Consider the following 19,144-nt stretch of genomic DNA (forward strand, 5'->3'; position numbering starts at 1 on the left):
CGCGAACAGACGCTTGATTTGGTCCTGGACGGACGCCGTAGCCTAGAGGCTGGGCGGATGTTGTGAGCCGGGTCGCGGCGGCCGAGGCTAGGGGTGAGTGAGGGTGGTCAGGCTCTAAGCAGGGCGGGTTCCCGCGGCTTCCCCCGCGACCCCGGCCGGTCCAGTGCAAGGGCGCCTGCCACGCAGGGGTCGCGGCCTGTGCGAGAGGGAGCTGCCCTGGCAGGTCGTCTGGAGCTTGGCCAGGCGGGGGCGACTAGGGGGTGCCATGCCCTGCCCTCACCGCCCTTGGGCTCCTAGACCGAGTCGGTTCGGTTCCGAGCCCGGATTCCACGGTGGGGTGGGACAAGATTGCTGTTGCAGGGAGCCCCAGGACAGGGGTAGGGTCCGCCTCTTACCTGGGTCCTTAGCACCTGACACCTGGAATGGGTGTCTAACCAAATGAATGACTACATCTGACAGTCCTGCAACTGCTCTGGTGTGAGGGGGCCACCGATCACACACGCCCACTAAGGGCCCGTGGTGGGCTGCGGGGCGGGAGAATCACCTTCCTGAGGGGCAGAAGACAAGGGTTTGTGGCGGGAGTAGAGGGCCTGTTTGGGGTGAGATAAGAGACTGAGCCGCAGAAAAGGGAGTGCTGGCTAAGGCAGTGCCGCGGAGCCAAGCTCTAGATCAGCGCTGTTTTATGAACTTTCTGTGCCAGGTGGAAATGTCCTCCCTCTGTGCTGTCCAGTAGAGTAACTATCAGCCATATGTGGTCATTGAACTCTTAACATGTAGCTAATGTAATTGAAAAATTGGATCACTAACTTTTAAAACTTTAAAGAAATTTCAATAACCTCCTGGGGGTGGTAGCTATTATGTTGTACAGCACCAGGAACTTAAAGAGTGGGTTCTGGAGCAGCTGTAGAAAGAACATGATATTTGAGGGACAGGCAGCAGTAGGAAGACCAAAGGAGTCTGCGATGACATCTGGGCAAGGCTGGTGCTTGATTAAAGTGGGAGACTAGCATGTGTCTGGGAACATACAAGGTAGCAGGGCCTCTGACTAGAGAAGGAAGGAACCTCAGGGTGAGTGGGACTTGTGGCTGGAGATGGCCAGACCAGTGGTGGTCTGCACCTGGGGGATGTTCTGCGGGGTTCTTGCTTCTAGATAGGAGCTGGACCTGGTATGGCTTACAACTGAGATGGATACCCTAGGCCATGTCACTTGAAACATTTTATCTGATTTCCCCAGACCTGAGACACTTAGTATGATTTAGCAAACATATCTGGCACCTGCTCTCTATCAGACCCTGTGCTGGGCACTGGGACACAGTGGTGAACAAGAATTTGTCCCTGTCACATGGGTCTGGGATCTCACCTACCCTCCTTAAATAGAAACTGGGAGCCCCTGCTCTCCCCTGCCCTGGGTTATGGCCCCTGGCCTCACCTGTTCCGAAGCCTTGCTGCCAATGCAGGATAAGGTAAAGTATAAGGGCCTTTGGCTGGCCTCAAGTAGACAGGCTCTGCATGTGGCTCAGCCTCCAGGACCACTGGCAGCCCATGAGAGATGAAGGATGGCATCCAAGGGGGCCGGCATGTCTTTCTCCCGCAAGAGCTATAGGCTGACTTCAGATGCTGAGAAATCCAGGGTCACAGGTAAGGGCCAGCAGGGCAGGACGGAGGTTTCTCTTGTTGAGAGAAGGAGAAGAAAGGGACAAAGGCAGCAAAGTCCCAGGTCCAGTGTACCTCAGGCCTTGCTGTATCCCTTGTTCCTGTGAGCAAGCTCATCCCTATCTGCATCTGGGGAGCTGTGCACCCAATGTGGCTGTTCTTCTGACCCCTGTGCCTGGCCTAGGGTAGCAGTCTCTAGAGCCAACAGGGGCAGGAATGACTGATGTGACCTTTACCCCCTTCTGACCTGTGGCTCAGGCATTGTGCATGAGAAGCTGCTGAATGACTACTTGCACCGCGTCTTTTCTTCTGACCATGAACCCCTCGCAGCCTCCAGCAGGTATGGCTGAGTGGGTAGCCTCTCCTCACTGCTGGGCCAGACCAGAGGCCTGAGGCTACAGTCATAGGGAAGGGGAGCATGGGCTTTGGGCAGACTGACTTGGGTTCTTCTTACTGATCCTGGCTGTGAGACCTCTGACTAGAGTCTGCCTTCTGGACTCCATTTCTTCCTTTCTTCAGGCAGTGCTAGTTCCTCTGAGAGTGTCCTGCAGGTCAGGGAGCAGGTGCACATTCAATTCCCAGTATAGTACCTGGCACCTGATCCACATTCAGCATCTGGCAACCCCCACTAGGCCCTTTTCCTTGCAAGTTTAATACATTTACATTTAGTCCACACAAAAGTTACAAGTATACTTAGCAGAAGCTCAGAAAGAGAAGGAAAAATACCTGTCATCTCATTATTCTAATGTGACCATTTGAATGTGATTTTTTTGTTTGTTTTCTTTATCTCATAGTATGTATAGTTCAGAGTATGTTATATAGAGAACTTTTTAAAAATTTGTCATCTTCAGTTCTTTGCTTAAAAAGTTTTTTATTGAGCTATAATTGACCTACAATAAAGTGTTCATATTTAAAGTTTACAATTTGATAAGTTTTAACATACATATGAACCTGTTAAACCCTCACTCATCAAAGCAATGAACATATCTCTTACTTTCAAAAGTTTATAGAAATTTTAATCCTATATTTTCATTAAATGTTATCTGATAAGTATCTTTCCATGTTACAAATCTGTTTTAGTGGGCATTATTAGGGCCAGGATGAGGGGGTCTGCTGTGGCACATAGCACTGCCCTAGTTTGGAGAGACTTTTGCTTTTCTAAATAATGCTGTGAGGATGCCCAGGGTCAGAGTCATGTGGCTAGAGTGTGCCACATTCACTTTGAAGACTATTGCCAAATTATCTCTTCAAAGGATCATGTAGGTTCTCCCTGCGATGAGGCATAGGTGTCCTGTCTCTCACACCTTCACTGGCCTCAGCTCTTCTGCCCTTTACAGTCTCTGCTCTTTGGATAGGCCAAAAAGTCAGCACCATTGCCTGTTCTATTTAAGCAGCTATGGTGGCCAGAAAGTTCCTACTTGCAGAGGGCTACTGTTCATTCCCAGTCCGGGCCTGTTTCCAGGGCCATCTGATCCCTTCCTCATGTGACACCAGAGATGGTCCTGCTACTACTGGTGCCATGGCTGCCAAGAGGGAGAGCTGGTGTGGAACAGTCAATAATGGGGTGCAAGGCCCAGGCTGGGACCTAGAAAATCCAAAAAGGGCAGGCAAGTGCTGGGGGTGGCCAAATGGGCAATGCTGCAGACACCCAGCAGAGTCTATGTCAGGCCAGCTGCCCACAGCCATATGTAGCCTGCTTCTGGGGTCAGGCACAAAACTTGCTCTTGGGAGGAAATGTAAGAGTAGCCCTCCTAAGATTGGGTCTACAAGAACTATGCTCTCCCTAGACCCATTGAAGTGTTTAGAGATGGGGTTGGCATTAGCCTTCCATGCTGCTGGCTGGGCACCCCACTGGCTAGTCATCACCGGGACTTGGTTTGAGCTCAGCAAGGGTAAGAAGGGGCCTTTGTGCATCTCTACCTCCTGCAGCTCAGAGCCAGTAATGGCTCACAATCAGGGAAAATGTCCCTGAGCCTGGGTTATAGCTGCCTTGTAAGAGAGTTGGTGCTTTGGCCCATCTACCTACGTCCCCTTCCAAGTCCTACTGTCGAGGTGGTGAGTAGTGTAGGAGCTGAGATTAAAGGTGGACAAGCAGATACTGGCAGTCTGTGGCTGAATCCTAATAGGCATCAGGCCTCTGTTCTACCCATGTCCTGGTTACCACCACCCTATACACTGCTATTCTTAACACCTGACCTCAGGACAGCTGGCCAGAATTAGACAGTGCTCTTTCTTCTCTGGGCATGTGTGTTGAGAGGTTCAGGGGGCCACCCAGAGAGATCTTCCTAGCACTTTTGACTAGAACAGGTGGAAGGTAGGTGGGCCTGTGCTCTCCTGGCCATTTAAGGACAAGTGGGTTCATGACAGAGCTAGCCAGCAGCTCAGAGGGCTGAGCCCCTCATACTGCCAGGAAATGTCTGATTCAACACAGTCTTCCTTGGCTGGGTGACAGAGAGTTTGGAAGTCTGCCCCCAAAGGAACCACAGACCTACTGTCAAAGGCTGGCCTAGGCAGGCTTGGTAATAACCATGCTGGGAACCAGCAATTCTCCCAGGCTCCTCACAGACATACTCAACATAGCCACCTCAAAGAGCAGGCAGGTTATATGGGCTGTGCACATGCTCCTGGAATCTTTGCAGCATCTCTGACATGCAGATATTGTTCCCTTTTCACGGGTGAGGGTTAAGGCTTAAAAAGGGATATTACTTTTTTTTAATAGTCCTGAGGTGCACCAAATTTTTAGTTGAGTGGGTAATTCAGCCTTCTAACCCACAGCATGCCAGAGTCTAGAACTAGGTAGCCACCCTCTGAAGGTCAGGAGCAAGAGTGGGAAAGAGGTTTAGTGTTATCTGGCTGATTTCAAGGTTTTGTGGCCCCTAGCAGCCTCTCACTTTCCTCAGGAAACCCCTGAACTTCCAGAACCTGACAGAACATCTGGACCAGCTGCTACAGGTGGACAATGAGGATGAGGAAAGCCAGGGTATGTAGCAGCCTCTGGAGTGGGGTCAGGGGTGCAGAGGTAGCACCTGAAGGGCCTGGAAGCTTCTCTGGTGAGCTCAGTGCACCCTGTGTGTTTTGCCAGACCCTCAGCCCGCCTGACCCCTGCCTCTCCCCTTCTTAGGACAGGTTGAAGGGCGGCTTGGCCCATCTACTGTAGTCCTGGACCACACAGGTGGCTTTGAGGGGCTTCTTCTGGTAGATGACGACCTGCTGGGGGTGAGTGAGGGTGAGGTATGGGGTCCTAGGTCCAGTTCATTCTCCTCCTATCTCTCTACTCATCATGGTAGGGCTGCAGCCATAAACTCATTCGACCATGGCCCCAGACCATTGCATTCTCAGTCCTCCAGCCCTCCTGACATATCCCTGAAACACTTTTCTTAGGACCTTAGCTCCAAGCTCTTCCCAATACAGCCCTGAGCCCTTCTCATCATGCCCAGCCCCAGAGTTCCTCCTGACACAGGCCTAACCCCACCCACCATCTTCAGGCACAGTGCAGTTTAGCCATGGCAGGCAGGTCCCATGCTCAGTTAGGGAGAGGGTCTTTCTCCCTTCGGGAGGTGCTCTGTGTGCTTGGGAGGAAGCCCACCACCCTACTTCTTCACCCAGGTGATTGGACACAGCAACTTTGGCACTATCCGCTCTACCACATGTGTGTACAAAGGTGAGATCATATTCCACTGTGTCCCAAAGCACAGGGAGGAAGTTTGAGGGCCTAGGCATAAGGCAAGAGGCAGTCTTTATCCACCTGCTGAGCCTAACTCAGCTCTTTCCAGGGAAATGGGTCTACGAGGTGCTCATCTCCTCCCAAGGGCTCATGCAGATCGGCTGGTGCACCATCAACTGCCGCTTCAATCAGGAGGTATGTGCAGGGCAGGGGCCCTTCCCAAAGAGACCTTCTCCTGCCACAGGCCTCATCAGGGCTCTGGAAGCCTCTCAGACCTGCTCAAGATCCTCACCTTGACTGCCCTCTGGAGAAGGAAGGAGTCCCAACCTGTGGCCAGGGCACTTCAGCCCAGAAAAGACCCCTCACTCCTCTTAAGGCATCATTCCCCTCTCTAGGGCCATGTGGGCCCAAGGCTGTGATTGGTGGCTTCTGGCCCTGCCACTACCCACCTCATCCCAGGCCTCACAGGCGGTTCCTCCCTAGGAGGGGGTTGGAGATACACACAACTCCTATGCCTATGATGGCAACCGGGTACGCAAGTGGAATGTGACCACAACGAATTATGGCAAGGTGAGGGCCAAGCCTCCTGTGGATCACCTCCCCCAGGCCATCCCTACAGCTAATCTGGAGCCCCTGGGCAGTCATGAGTAAACTGTAGGGCACCAGAGAAGGGACAGGAACGCAGGTCCTTTATACTTGTGGCCAGTCCTAGAAATATAGCTGGGGGTTGCAGGGTGGGCAGGCTGCCATGCTTCTGTAAGTCTGTAAGGCTTCCTCTCACGGCAGGCATGGGCAGCAGGGGACATCGTGAGCTGCCTGATTGATCTGGATGATGGTACTCTGTCCTTCTGCCTGTGAGTCTCCCACCTCTATTCATAGGCCTGGCCTCTGGAGCCTCCCAGGACTGACCCCAGTTTTCTGGTCCCTGTAATGGGTTTGGTAGCTGAGGGTGGGCAGCCATATCCTTCTTAGTGTTTCATGGACCCACCTCTCTTCTCCAGGAATGGTGTGTCACTGGGTACTGCCTTTGAGAACCTTTCCAGGGGCCTGGGCATGGCCTACTTCCCAGCCATCAGCCTCTCTTTCAAGGAATCCGTCGCCTTCAACTTCGGCAGCCGTCCTCTGCGATATCATTTTGGAAAGATGGTTATGAGCTGCTTAGAAGCTCTTGGGGAAACTGGGATGCAGGGATCCCTATCCCATGAGCTCTGTGGGCTGATGGTAGGCCCTGGTTGCCACAAGAAGTGAGTAGGGTGCAGCTTAGGGTGCTGAGTACAACAATCCTAGCAGCCTTGTTAGGTGGGTACCGTTATCTCCTATTGAGCAGATGAAGAACATGAAAGGCAGAAGTTTTACTCCGTGGGGTTTCTATGAGAGAGTTGTGATTCAAACCAACCCTGCCCTAGAGCCCAGGCCCCTTCTCAGGGGTGTCAGTGGAAGGGAGTGTGTTTGTCTCAGCCACAGATCAGGCATTGCTGGCTTAACTCTGTGGCACCTACCCGGTGGCAGGCTACCGGCCCCTGCAGGACCCACCATGTGCTGACCTGGTGCGGGCACAGAGGTTGCTGGGCTGTTTCCAGGCAGTGCTGAGTGTGGAGCTGGACCCTGTGGTGAGCTGGTATCTGGGCTGAGCGAGCAGGAGGCCTGCCCCAACCCTCTGCCCCTCACAGCCTACCTTCCCCACCCACAGGAGGGGCGGCTGCTGGACAAGGAGGGCTCCGAGTGGCAATTACAGGGCCAGCCCACCATCCTCCTTACACTGGCCCACATCTTCCATCACTTCGCACCACTGCTGGTGAGGGGACACTGGGAGGGGAAGAGATGGGCTCTGCTGCATGTGCCTGTGTCATGGGCAGGGGTGCTGGGGTGCATGACTCCCAGTAGCATCTTCTAGCAGGGGCTCCCTGTGACCAGAGCCCTCACGTCTCAAGGATAGCACTCTGGAGAGGAGGGGACACATCCAGCTAAGGGGGTTAGGGGCTGTCCTAGAAAGAAAATTGAAGGTAAGGCCAGGCATGCTGGCCTGTAATCCCAGCACTTGGGAGGCGGAAGCGGGTGGATTGCCTGAGCTCACAGGTTTGAGACCAGCCTGAGCCAGGGCGAAATTCGGCCTGTAAAAATAGCTGGGTATGGGGCGGTGCCTGTGGCTCAAAGGAGTAGGGTGCCAGCCCCATATACCAGAGGTGGCGGGTTCAAACCTGGGCCCAGCCAAAAACTGCAAAACAAACAAACAAACAAACAAAAATAGCCAGGTATGGCTGGGCGCAGTGGCTCACACCTGTAATCCTAGCACCCTGGGAGGCCAAGGTGGATGGATAGCTTGAGCTCATGAGTTCAAGACCAGCCTGAGCAAAAGTAAGACCCCCGTCTCTACTAAAATAGAAAAATTGAGGCAAGAGGATAGATTGAGCCCAAGAGTTGGAGGTTGGAGTGAGCTATGAGGCCACAGCACTCTACCAAGTGTGACTAAGTGAGACTCTGTCTCAATAAATAAATAAATAAATAGGGCAGCGCCTGTGGCTCAGTGAGTAGGGTGCCGGTCCCATATACCAAGGGTGGTGGGTTCAAACCCGGCCCTGGCCAAACTGCAACAAAAAATAGCTGGGCGTTGTGGCGGGCACCTGTAGTCCCAGCTACTGAAAGGCTGAGGCAAGAGAATCGCTTAAGCCCAAGAGCTGGAGGCTGCTGTGAGCTGTGATGCTACAGCAGTCTACAGAGGGCGACGGAGTGAAACTCTGTCTCAAAATAAATAAATAAATAAATAAAAATAAATAAATAGGCTCAGCACATGTGGCTCAGCGGCTAGGGCGCTAGCCACATATACCAGAGCTGGTGGGTTCAAAGCCAGCCTGGCCTGCCAAACAATGGCAACTACAACAACAACAAAAAAAGCTGGGCATTGTGGTGGGAGCCTATAGTCCCAGTACTTGGGAGGCTGAGGCAATAGAATCGCTTAAGCACAAGAGTTTGAGATTGCTGTTAGCTGTGTGCAACAGCACTTGGTTACCGAGTGCAACAAAGTAAGATTCTGTCTCAAAAAAAAAAAGAAAGAAAGAAAATTGAAGGGTAATAATGTTACAGACCAGGGAAACTGTGTATGCAAAGCCCCAGAGGGGCTGTGAGGCAGTGGCCCTTTCTTATCTCTCAGTCAGACCCCAGAAGGTGTGTTGGGGTTGCTTGGGTTCAAAACTATGCCTGAGGCCTGAGCCTTTACCATGGTCTTGACCAGGGTAGAAGGTCACCATCTCACCAGCATCTCCCCTTGGTGCAGCGCAAGGTATACCTGGTGGAAGCTGTGCTCATGAACTTCTTGCTGGGCATCGTGGAGAAGGGCACACCTTTGCAGGCACAGACCATGGTGCACCAGGTCCTGGACCTCTTGTGGCTCTTCATGGAGGTGAGGCTCTTTACCTCAGGCCTCAGGCCAAGCTGTCAGCCTTCACTAACATGGGTGAGATGCAGGGAGGGCCTTGAGAAATGCTCCAAACATGGCTGCCCTGGCATCTCTCCCCCAGGACTATGAGGTACAGGATTGCCTCAAGCAGTTGATGATGTCTCTGCTACGGCTGTACCGGTTCTCACCCATTGTCCCAGACCTAGGCCTACAGGTGGGAGTGCCTGCCCCTGCCCTTGCCCCAAGTCCCCGTGGCCTCACGTACCCACTCTACTCTGAGCATTCCCTCTCCACAGATCCACTACCTGCAGCTCACTATTGCCATCCTGAAGCATAGGAAATCCCGCAAGTTTCTGCTTAGCAACGTCCTGTATCCTCCGCTTGCTGCCAGGCAGGCCAGAGATGTGCTTTCCAAAGTCAGCAGAGGCCAGAGAGGGCACTGTCTGTCTGTCCAGGGCTCCCCAGGGAGCCTCAGGAGGATCAGAGCTACTCAATCTGTGGCACTTTCTCTACAGAGCAGGGAAGTAGAGCAAAGAGCTCAGGCTTATTGCTGCCTGGGCAGGGCTTTCTACATAGCTGCAGGTTTGGTCTACAGGGAGGGGTGGGAAGGCCACCAGGGCCTGCCCTCTTCAGCCAAAACCCTGCACTTTTGTCTGAGTTCCTCAGTGGGGATTCCTGTAAAATCTTGTGGCAGGCGCTCTTGCACTTCCCAAAAGTATTAAGAACTGCACAAGTCAGAGAGTCTGGCTTTGGGCTCCTGGCTGAGAAGCCTGAGCTCATAGCTGTCTTCTTGGTCTGGGGTCTTCCAGCCTCCACGGAAACAAAGCCAGAAGACCCGGGGGCCAGAGTTAGGGTCGGTGAAGAGGCCACCAGGTCCTCTCTTTAGCCTGTCCTATGGTCATCTGTTCCTGTGACAAGCCTTTATTATGCACCTGCTTGGTATTGGACTTGGTGGGCTTGACAGCCATAGCTGTTTCTCCAGGCTCATATTCTGGGGAGATAGGCACATAGTGGTAATGGCACCGTTGGTGGTGGGCAAGCTTTGGTGGGTACACCTTGGGATAGGCTTCACAGGGAGAACTCGTGCAGTGCCCTTTGTTGAGCAGAGTCCTGACTTGACAACCACCAGCTTCGACGTGCTCCGGTCCGTTGTCTTCTTTTACATCAAGAGCCCCCTCCGTGTGGAGGAGGCTGGCCTGCAGGAGCTCATTCCCACCACCTGGTGGCCCCACCGCTCCAGCAGGGAGGTGGGTGGAAGTGGCCAAGCAGGGTGGGAAGTGGTCATAGTGAGGACTGGCCCGGGGAATATGAGCCACCTACATGCATGGTAGGCTTCTTTGCAGCCCTGGTCCCTGGAGTTCTGGAGTGGGGCAGAGGTGTCTTCTGTCTGAAGCAGGCTTGGCTAAGTCCTGGGTGACCCTGTTGTCTTCCATCCCCCTGCCCCTGCCTAGGGCAAAGAGAGTAAGGGGGTGAAGGAGGAGGCTGCTGAGGAGCGGATACGGCGGCGAGCCTACGAACGGGGCTGCCAAAGGCTCAAGAAGCGCATTGAAGGTCAGCCCCAGCTTGGGCGCTGAGTGGGGATGATTTGTGTGTGTATACTGGAGGTGCTTGGTAGTGACCATGCCTCGGTTGGGCTTGGGGAACTCTAGTGGTAGAACCCTGACGCAAACCTGCTACCCCTCGCATCCCTGGGAGCCTGAGGCCATGTTCCCCTCCTTACCACCAGTGGTAGAAGAACTGCAGGTCCAGATCCTGAAGCTACTATTGGACAATAAAGATGACAACGGGGTAAGTAACTCCCAGACCCCTGTGTGGGTCCCTGATCAGGAGGGATACTATATTGGGTCACCGCAGGGTGGGGGCTGATGCAAGTTCCCATGGCAGAGCCCAGGGTAAGATACACTGAGTGTGGCTCGGCACCTGTAGCTCAGTGGCTAGGGGCCGCCACATACACCGGAGCTGGCAGGTTGGAACCCAGCCTGGGCCTGCCAAACAAACAACAATGACAACTACAACCAAAAAATAGCTAGGCATTGTGGCAGGCGCCTGTAGTCCCAGCTACTTGGGAGGCTGAGACAAGAAAATCACTTAAGCCCAAGAGTTTGAGGTTGCTGTGAGCTGTGACCCCATGGGACTCTAATGGGCAACATAGTGAAACTCTGTCTCAAAAAAAGGTATACTGAGTGAGTCTGGTCTGAGCCAGCATTCTCAGCTCATCACTGCCTCATTTTCCGCCCCCAAAAGGGCGAAGCTTCGAGGTACATCTTCTTGACCAAATTCCGCAAGTTTCTTCAGGAGAATGCCAGTGGTCGAGGGGTAGGTTTCTTCTGGGCCAGCCTACTGTGGACACCTGGCTGTGTTGCAGGGGCTGCATCCTGAGCTCTGATGCCTTTCAGGCTGCCTCACCCCTGCTCCTTCCTCTGCTGTCTTTCCCTCTCTGGTCAACCCAGGGCCTGGGGCAGGGCTTTGGATGAGGAATGGGCTGGGCTCTGGGCTGGCACCAAGACACATTTGTGCCCTGTGCCCACAGAACATGCCCATGCTCTGCCCGCCTGAGTATATGGTCTGCTTCTTGCATCGGCTGATCTCTGCCCTACGCTACTACTGGGATGAGTACAAGGCTTCCAACCCCCATGCTTCCTTCAGTGAAGGTGAGTAGGACAGGGGACCTAGGTCAGCGAGCCAGCCTCTAGTGTTGGCATGGAGTGCTGAGCTGGGGTGAGGGGCTGAAGGGAGCTGTCACTGGCTTCCTGTGGGGCGGGGGTGGGGGTGGGTGGGTGGTTGTGTTTGTGTGGGACCGAGTCCCCAAGCATCAGTGGGAGCTTCACCCACCCTGGATAGGCCTTCCATCCCAGATGAAGTCTGGAAGCACGGTAATAAATAGGTAGCAGGTGGCCTGACAGGGGACCTTGGCAAGATGGGGGTGGGGTGTGCAGGTGCTCCCCTGTATCTCCATCAGGGTGAGTATCTGTAGGGCAAGGACTGGGCCTCTCTGCTTCTCCCCTGAGTGACCAGCTATCATGAATGCCCCCTTCATCCTAAGTTGTATAGTTATTGTCATTTACCTGAAATGGCAGGGAGTGGGGGAGGTAAGAGAGGCCTACTGTGGTCCCACTCTCTGCCTGGGTAGGTATCCAAGGCCAAAAGTCCTTGGCTAAGCTAGGTCAGAGTAGATGGGAGTCCTCTGGGGAGGGTCTTCTTGCTGGGCCCTGACTGCTGGACTGGCCTCCCTGACTCCTTGCAGAGGCCTACATCCCGCCTCAGGTCTTCTATAATGGCAAGGTGGACTACTTCGACCTGCAGCACCTGGGGGGCCTCCTCTCACACCTTCGGAAAACCCTCAAAGGTGCGTGTAGGCCCTTGGGGGGGAGAGAGGTCTAGGGTCTATTGGGTTCAGGCCTTGAGCTTGCTGTGCTGTGGGTGCTGAGCTGTCCTGTGCCCACCAGAGGGCGCCCGAGTCCCTCCACTGGCTCAGGCAGGGAGATGCTGATCTGTTCTGCCTCTGGGCTTGGCCCCAGCTATCCCCTCCCTTAAGCATCCACCCGAAGGGAATGCTGGGAGTGCTGTATTGAAATAGGGTGCAGGCGGGCTGATAAGGGCCACCGGATCTTGGTGAGGTGGGGGTGTGTGTGTGCAGGTGATCCCTTGATGCTGTCAGGGGTAAGCACAAGTTGCTCCAGTGCAAAGGGCATGAGACCAGTGTGAACAAGCAAGGAAGGGATGCCTGAAACAGTCCAGCATGGCCCTGGAGGCTAGAAGCAATTGGTATGCTGGGGAGTAGATGTGAGGCAGGGAGTGGTGGGAATTGAGGCCACGGGGTCCCAGGGGCAGAATCTGAGGGCCTTGTAGTCCACAAAACAGATGTAGACTTATTCCAGAGGTGTTTTGGAAGGCTATAAGGTGGAGTTTGAGGTGGGTGTCTGTTCTGTGAGAAGCTCAAAGACCCAAGTACAGGAACTGAGATACAGGGAGGCCTGTTGTCCAGGCAACAGAGGATGATAAAGGTCTGTACGAGGGATGTAGGGGAGGCATCAAGGATGACCCAGGCTTCCTGCCAGAGGTTGTATGGATGGGATTTCATCAGAGAGAGGGACTGCAGGAGAAAGGTGAGATGACAAGTTTAGTGTTGGACACAGCATATTTGAGGTACCCAGGGACAAAGCCAGGAGTGAGGCTAGGGCTGGAGGCTGAGATGGTATAGTCAGCTATTAGCAAAGAGGTGGAGACAAGCCTGGGATGAGGCTTGACTCCCCTAGGGAGTGTGCAAAGTGAGGAAGCAGAGGCCTAGGCAGTCTGGTATCTCTGTTTGTTTAATGGAGCAGCCAGAGAACCAGGGAAGCCCTGGAGTACATAGGTCCCAGGAAACAAAATTAGAGACTGACAGGAAGAGTGTGATGGTAAAGGCCACCTGCCACTGAGTTGCTGCTAGATGAGGCACCCTTGGGATGCAGAATGAAGGCTGGGCTGGAGTAAGCACAGGACTGAGAGATAGACACAGTGGTACACGGGGCCCTGCAAGGCCTGCTGCCTAGCTGCTGGTGCTCTCTCTGCTCTGGGCACTTCCACCTGTACCCTCTCACACACCACTGACCTGAGAACCCTCTTGTCCTTCCTACCAGATGACCTTGCTTCCAAAGCCAACATTGTGATTGACCCACTAGAGCTCCAGGCGGCCACCATGGATGACCTAGACGAAGATGAAGAGCCAGCCCCAGCTGTGGCCCAGGTGTCACAGTAGGAGCAGGCGAAGGGCTTTTTTTCGGGTTTTTCCATTATCATATGGGCAGGGATATCACACAGGGTCACCTTCCCCTCTGTACAGGCAAGGGGCTCCTTACCAGGCATGTCCCTTGCTGTGGGTAGAGGCATGACCCCTCCCTTCCCATTCCTCAGCCCCAGAGGTCAAGGATCCCTGAGCCAGCTGTGGTTCTAGGGAGCTGAGTAGCCTTTGGCCTCCTCTTTCCACTGCAGCGCCCCACGCAGGCCTTGGCTGTGGGAGGTGCACTGCCCCTGCCCCGGCCTGGCTGGCTCAGTTCTCCAACCCTGGGCCGAGCTAACCGCTTCCTCAGCACAGCGGCTGTGAGCCTCATGACTCCACGGCGGCCTCTGAGCACCTCAGAAAAAGTGAAGGTCCGCACACTGAGCGTGGAGCAGAGGACACGTGAGGACAGTGAGTGCTGGGTGGGATCAGGAAGGGCGTTGAAGGAACCTTCTACCTATATACAGCCCTCTACCCTTTGCAAAGCCTGAAATACGCCCCTCAAGCCAGGCCTGGTGTCTCACACCTGTAATACTAGCACTCTGGGAGGCCGAGGCAGTTGAATTGCCTGAGCTAAGTAAGGAGTTAAAGGCCAGCCTGACCAAGAGTGAGACTCTGTCTCTAAAAATAGCTGGGCGTTGTGGTGGATGCCTTTAGTCCCCGCTACTAGGGAGGCTGAGGTAAGAAGATCACTTGAGCCCAAGAGTTTGAAGTTGCTATGAGTTATGATGCCACGGCGCTCTACCCAGAATGACAAAGTGAGACTTTTGTCTCAAAAAACAAAACAAAAAAGAACCCCCCAAATACCCTCCCTCACCTTCCCAGCTCTGTAGCCTGGCAGCATTCTGGCACTCTGATGGCAGGAAATCAATGCTGCTGAAATAGGTCCTTGGCAATGCAGGGACTTGGCTCCCACCCCTACCCCACCCCATGTCCTCCCTGTAGGTTCCTCCTTGGACACAGGAAGGGGAAAGAGAATTTCCTCTCCTGCTGTAAGGCCTATCCAGATTGCGCAGGCTTAGGAGAGAAGCAGCCCCAGACTGGCCCTGACTGTGACTCTTTCCTCCCACTCCCTAGTTGAGGGCAACAACTGGAACGAGGGCCTGCTGCTGGGGCGGCCCCCTGAGGAGCCTGAGCAGCCCCTCACTGAGAACTCGCTGCTGGAAGTCCTGGATGGTGCCATCATGATGTATAATCTTAGTGTCCACCAGCAGCTGGGCAAGGTCTTGCACTGTTGGTCTGTGCATGTTGGGTGGTGGGGTATTCTGCATGTGTGTGCTCCCTCCTGTGTGCCTGCAGGGCTGCCTACGCATGGCTGTGCACACAAGCACATGCTACAGCAACACTGGTTTCTGTCACTGCTGCTCAGGTCTGACCTTGACTGTTGTGGGAAGGGGCCACCCTGGGCCTAAGTTGGGAGTTTGGCAGAGCTGGTGTCCAGGTTGGGTCTGAATAAGCCTGCATGATGTGCCCAAGAGTCACTATGGACATGTTGTATCCAATGCTCTAGATGGTGGGTGTTTCCGATGATGTCAATGAATATGCTATGGCTCTGAGGGACACAGAGGACAAGCTGCGCCGGTGCCCCAAGAGGGTAAGGTGTGGATAGGCAGGCAGATCCTGGGAGGGAGGAATGTTGCACAGGGCAATTTGCTTACTCAGGGTGCCCTGGGGATCCCACAAGGGAAATCTGGTTCTGAGGCTGCCCCAGCAGTTGTCCTTGTCCCCATCCCAGCCTGACCATACACTAGTGAGAGAAGGGCTGGTAGGAGGGCCTGGAAGCAGGTCTTGGCATGACCTGAGCCTATCACCATATGCACTGTGTCAAGGTGCCCCACCCACCAGCCCACTAAGTGCTGCAGCTCACCCACTCTCGTCATCAATTATGGATTGACCGTGAGTGCTTCTTCAGCTACGTGCAGAGTCAGCGGGAAGCAGGGCCTGGTTCCCCCACTCTCCAGGACCCCCACTGCCATAGCTGTTCTGTCTTGGGGAGTGGGGTCACGTATGCCCTGGATGGGCTTCCTGGGCAGGCCCTTTGCTCTCACCTGTCAGCTGATCCCTGGGTCTGGCCAGCTGCTGCAGCTGCACTTCTGGCACCAAGTCCTTGTGGTGCTTGGGCTGCAGCTCCCAGAACCCCAGCTGGGCCTAAGTTTCACATCCTGAGGGGATGTCCATGGCCCTGTTCTGAGGCTTGCTTGGGGTCACCTGCTTATCAGTAGCAGGAGAGGGTTTTGAGAACTGGGGCCCAACTCCTTGCATTCTTTAGTGAGGGTTGCAGTGGTGGGGATACATCTTGATTTTCTTCCTTTTTCCTTGGGTGGCAGAGGAAGGACATCCTTGCAGAATTGACCAAGAGTCAGAAAGTTTTCTCAGAAAAGCTGGACCATCTGAGCCGCCGTCTTGCCTGGGTCCATGCCACTGTCTATTCCCAGGTTAGTAGGGTGGCCTTGGCTAGTGGCCCCACCCCACCTCACTGTCTGGTCATGTGTGGGGCAGGCTTATGCCAGGACCCTTGATACTTCCTGCCTCCTTGAGCCTCTGGCACACACATGCTCCTTCCAACCTTCAGACTCTGGCATCTTAACATTAAGTTACCAACCACGAACACAGGATATCTTTCCATTTATTAGATCTTTAATTTCTTTCAGCAACATTTTTTTTTTTTTAATTGAGACAGAGTCTCATGTCACCCTCGGTAGAGTGCCGTAGTGTCACAGCTCACAGCAACCTCAAACTCCTGGGCTCAAGCAATTCTCTTGCCTCAGCCTCCGAAGTAGCTGGGATTACAGGCTCTGCCACAATGCCCGGCTATTTTTGTTGTTGTTATTGTTGCAGTTGTCATTGTTGTTCAGCTGACCCAGGCTGGGTTCAAAGGAGTAGGTCGCTGGGCCCATATGCTAGCGGTGGCAGGTACATTTGGCCAGTGCCGTAACCACTGTGCTATAGGTGCTGTGCCACTTCTTTCAGCAACATTTTGTAGTTTTCAGTGTGGCTTCAAGTCTTTTTGCCTCCTTGATTAAGTTTATTCCCCTGTATTTTTTTGATGCTGTTATAAATTGAGTTATTTTTTTCTTTTCTTTTTTTTTTGCAGTTTTTGGCTGGGGTTGGGCTTGAACCCGCCACCTGTGACATATGGGTCCTACTCCTTTGAGCAACAGGCGCCGCCCAATTCTTTTTTTTTTTTTTGAGGCAGAGTCTATACCTCATAGCAACCTCAAACTCTTGGGCTCAAGAGATCCTCCTGCCTCAGCCTCCTCGGTAGCTGGTACTACAGGTGCACACCACAATGCCCATCTAATTTTTCTTTCTTTCTTTCTTTAGTAGAGATGTCTCATTCTTGCTCAGGCTGTCTCAAATTCCTGAGCTCACGCAGTCCACCCACCCTGGCCTCCCAGAGTGCTAGTGAGCCACTGTGCCCAGGGAGGCCAGTGGAATTATTTTCTTGATTTCCGTTCATATTGTTCATTTTTGTGTGTTGATTTTATATGCTGCAACTTTGCTGAATTTGTTTATAATTCTAGGTAGTTTTTTGGTGTGTGTGGAATCTTTAGGGTTTTCTATATGCAAGATCAGTCTGTTAACAGAAATAATTTTACTTCTTCCTTTCCAATTAAGATACCTTTTATTTCTTTTTTTCTTGCATAATTGCTCTGGCAAGGATTTCCAGTACTATATTGAATGAATGTGGCAAAAGTGGGCTAATTTGTCCTTTTCTTGGTTTTAGAAGACTTCAGTCTTTTACTATTGAGTATGATGTTAGATGTAGGCTTTTCATATATGGCCTTTATCATGTTTCATGTTGAACTGCCTTCTTCTTCATCTTCAGCATTTACTCACCTGTCTCTTTCTCATTCAGTTTCTCCCATTATTAAAGAAGACCCTAGGAGGCCTTTCCTTGACTCAACATTTGCCTACAGGTGCCCCTTTCTCTGTGTCTTAGCTCCCTCATCTCTGCCTTCCCCTCAGCCCAGCATAGGTTCTTCCACATCTCTGAAATTTCTGCCAAAGTTCCCATCTTCCCCATAACCCCCAGCCTTGCTGACACATCTCCATCTTCATCGCACTGGCCCTTTGGCTCCAGTGAAACCTTTGCTGTCTCCTCCTCAGACTCAGCCTTCCCTGGGAGCATGATCTCCACTGCCTTGTATGCACCCAGGCTCCCCTCCCCCACCCTCTTGCTCACATCTCCCTGAGTCATTTGGTTTAGAGCACATAACAGAGCTGGTTTAAAGCCCAAATGCTCCAAGAGATATGAAGGCTGTGGGTCTAGGCCTGGACCTGGGCCTTAGTGTGTGATCCTGACACAGAATCTCTGAGAACCATATTGGGGAACAGGGCTCTCAGCAGGTTTTGTTCATTCCCTGTGGCCTCTGTTCCACTAATAGTCATACTCACCCCTGTCTTCCCACCACCTTCTTTGAGCTCCAGATCAAACTTCTACTTGCCTCCTCCCACCACCTCTCTGGGGTATCCCCAGGTGTCTCACACTCCACTTGTCCATGCCCTTGCCCTGCTGCTGGCCTGCTTCTCCTTTAGTGACCTCTGCAGAGGCTCCACCACCCCAAGAACTTGGGCCCCATTCTCAGTGCAACTTTTCCCTTCTCCCCACAGCCCACAAGTATGTCTTCAGTTCTGGTTATCCAGTCTTTTGTCTGCCTTCTTAAGACTGGCTTCCTCACTGTCCTACCTACACTTGCCCTACAGTCCCTTCTGCCTTAGGCAGTGTTCCAGCACAAGGTTCTGCCATCTCACACCCTTGCTTAAAATCTTGCAGTGCCTCTTAAAACATGCAACGCAGAGTTCTGGTCTGGGTCACAGTGCTGCCTTCTCCAGGCCAGTGCACTCTCTAGCCTGCCTAGGACTTAGGGGTCTCTGCTTGAGCTGCTACTCACACTGCCTGCAATCCAGGTCACAGTCCTGTGGAGTCTTTTCCTGATACCCAGACTGAGCCATGTCCCCTGTGACCCTTATGGTGAACAGCCTAGTAGCACCCTGTGTGCTTCCTGCAGGAGAAGATGCTGGACATCTATTGGCTGCTGCGCATCTGCCTGCGGACCATTGAGCACAGTGATCGTACAGGCTCTCTCTTTGCTTTTATGCCTGAGTTCTACCTGAGCGTGGCCATCAACAGCTACAGTGCTCTCAAGAATTACTTCGGCCCTGTGCATAGCATGGAGGAGCTCCCAGGTGATGGGGCCATTCAGGCTGGGGCAGAAAAGGGACCGTTTAGTGTGAGCCTAGGGGCCCTGGTCTGAACCCTCCATGCCCAGCAGCGTACCTCCACATGGGGGCAAGGGGAGGCTGGTCCTACTCTGGCTCACCCTGTAGCAAATAAGCATTTGCATCCTGCCTTGGTTCTGCAGCCATGGTGCTGTGAAGAAAACAGACAAGATAGAGCACCAGGTGGGGAGCCCTTGGCTTTTACTTCCTCTTGCCGCTGCTGAGTAACTGCTGTGGTCTAGTAGCTGGCTGGTCCCTCACTCTCCTACCTTAGCACTGGTCATGGAGTGTGGTAATTGGTCAGGGGCAGAATGGTCTGTCTTTATAAATCATAGCAGGGGGAAGGGACCCTACTGAGGCCATCTAGGAACCTGAGCTTGGCAGTTTGTCTGGATCAGGCTGTGAGCTGTCAGGCCCCTGGCCTTGTTGCAGGCTTTGTCTTCAAAGATGG

At 53.2% G+C, this 19,144-nt stretch overlaps 1 protein-coding gene across 5 annotated transcripts in view; it reads left to right on the forward strand.

Annotated features, from left to right (window-relative positions):
• The window catches only part of RNF123 (ring finger protein 123), a 27,299-nt gene continuing 8,155 nt past the window's right edge, over positions 1-19,144 (forward strand). For 4 of the 5 annotated variants that reach the window (XR_008381787.1, XM_053600030.1, XM_053600031.1 and 1 more), the window contains exons 1-27: positions 1-93; positions 1,521-1,638; positions 1,912-1,993; positions 4,554-4,633; positions 4,775-4,869; positions 5,260-5,314; positions 5,427-5,512; positions 5,801-5,887; positions 6,104-6,171; positions 6,319-6,444; positions 6,813-6,927; positions 7,008-7,112; positions 8,589-8,714; positions 8,833-8,925; positions 9,008-9,081; positions 9,841-9,958; positions 10,163-10,262; positions 10,438-10,499; positions 10,956-11,027; positions 11,242-11,362; positions 11,956-12,057; positions 13,331-13,437; positions 13,683-13,881; positions 14,548-14,693; positions 14,981-15,064; positions 15,798-15,905; positions 18,483-18,660. Coding sequence is in view for 4 of the 5 variants with exons in the window: in XM_053600030.1 (XP_053456005.1) it covers positions 1,557-1,638; positions 1,912-1,993; positions 4,554-4,633; positions 4,775-4,869; positions 5,260-5,314; positions 5,427-5,512; positions 5,801-5,887; positions 6,104-6,171; positions 6,319-6,444; positions 6,813-6,927; positions 7,008-7,112; positions 8,589-8,714; positions 8,833-8,925; positions 9,008-9,081; positions 9,841-9,958; positions 10,163-10,262; positions 10,438-10,499; positions 10,956-11,027; positions 11,242-11,362; positions 11,956-12,057; positions 13,331-13,437; positions 13,683-13,881; positions 14,548-14,693; positions 14,981-15,064; positions 15,798-15,905; positions 18,483-18,660 (2,671 nt within the window). In the remaining variant the exon portion in view is untranslated. Of the gene's footprint in view, positions 94-1,520; positions 1,639-1,911; positions 1,994-4,553; positions 4,634-4,774; positions 4,870-5,259; positions 5,315-5,426; positions 5,513-5,800; positions 5,888-6,103; positions 6,172-6,318; positions 6,445-6,812; positions 6,928-7,007; positions 7,113-8,588; positions 8,715-8,832; positions 8,926-9,007; positions 9,082-9,817; positions 9,959-10,162; positions 10,263-10,437; positions 10,500-10,955; positions 11,028-11,241; positions 11,363-11,955; positions 12,058-13,330; positions 13,438-13,682; positions 13,882-14,547; positions 14,694-14,980; positions 15,065-15,797; positions 15,906-18,482; positions 18,661-19,144 lie in introns of all 5 variants that reach the window. The other variant, XM_053600032.1, reaches the window with a different exon arrangement.

Source organism: Nycticebus coucang, chromosome 8 (assembly GCF_027406575.1).
Source record: "Nycticebus coucang isolate mNycCou1 chromosome 8, mNycCou1.pri, whole genome shotgun sequence".
Taxonomy (NCBI): Eukaryota; Metazoa; Chordata; class Mammalia; order Primates; family Lorisidae; genus Nycticebus; species Nycticebus coucang.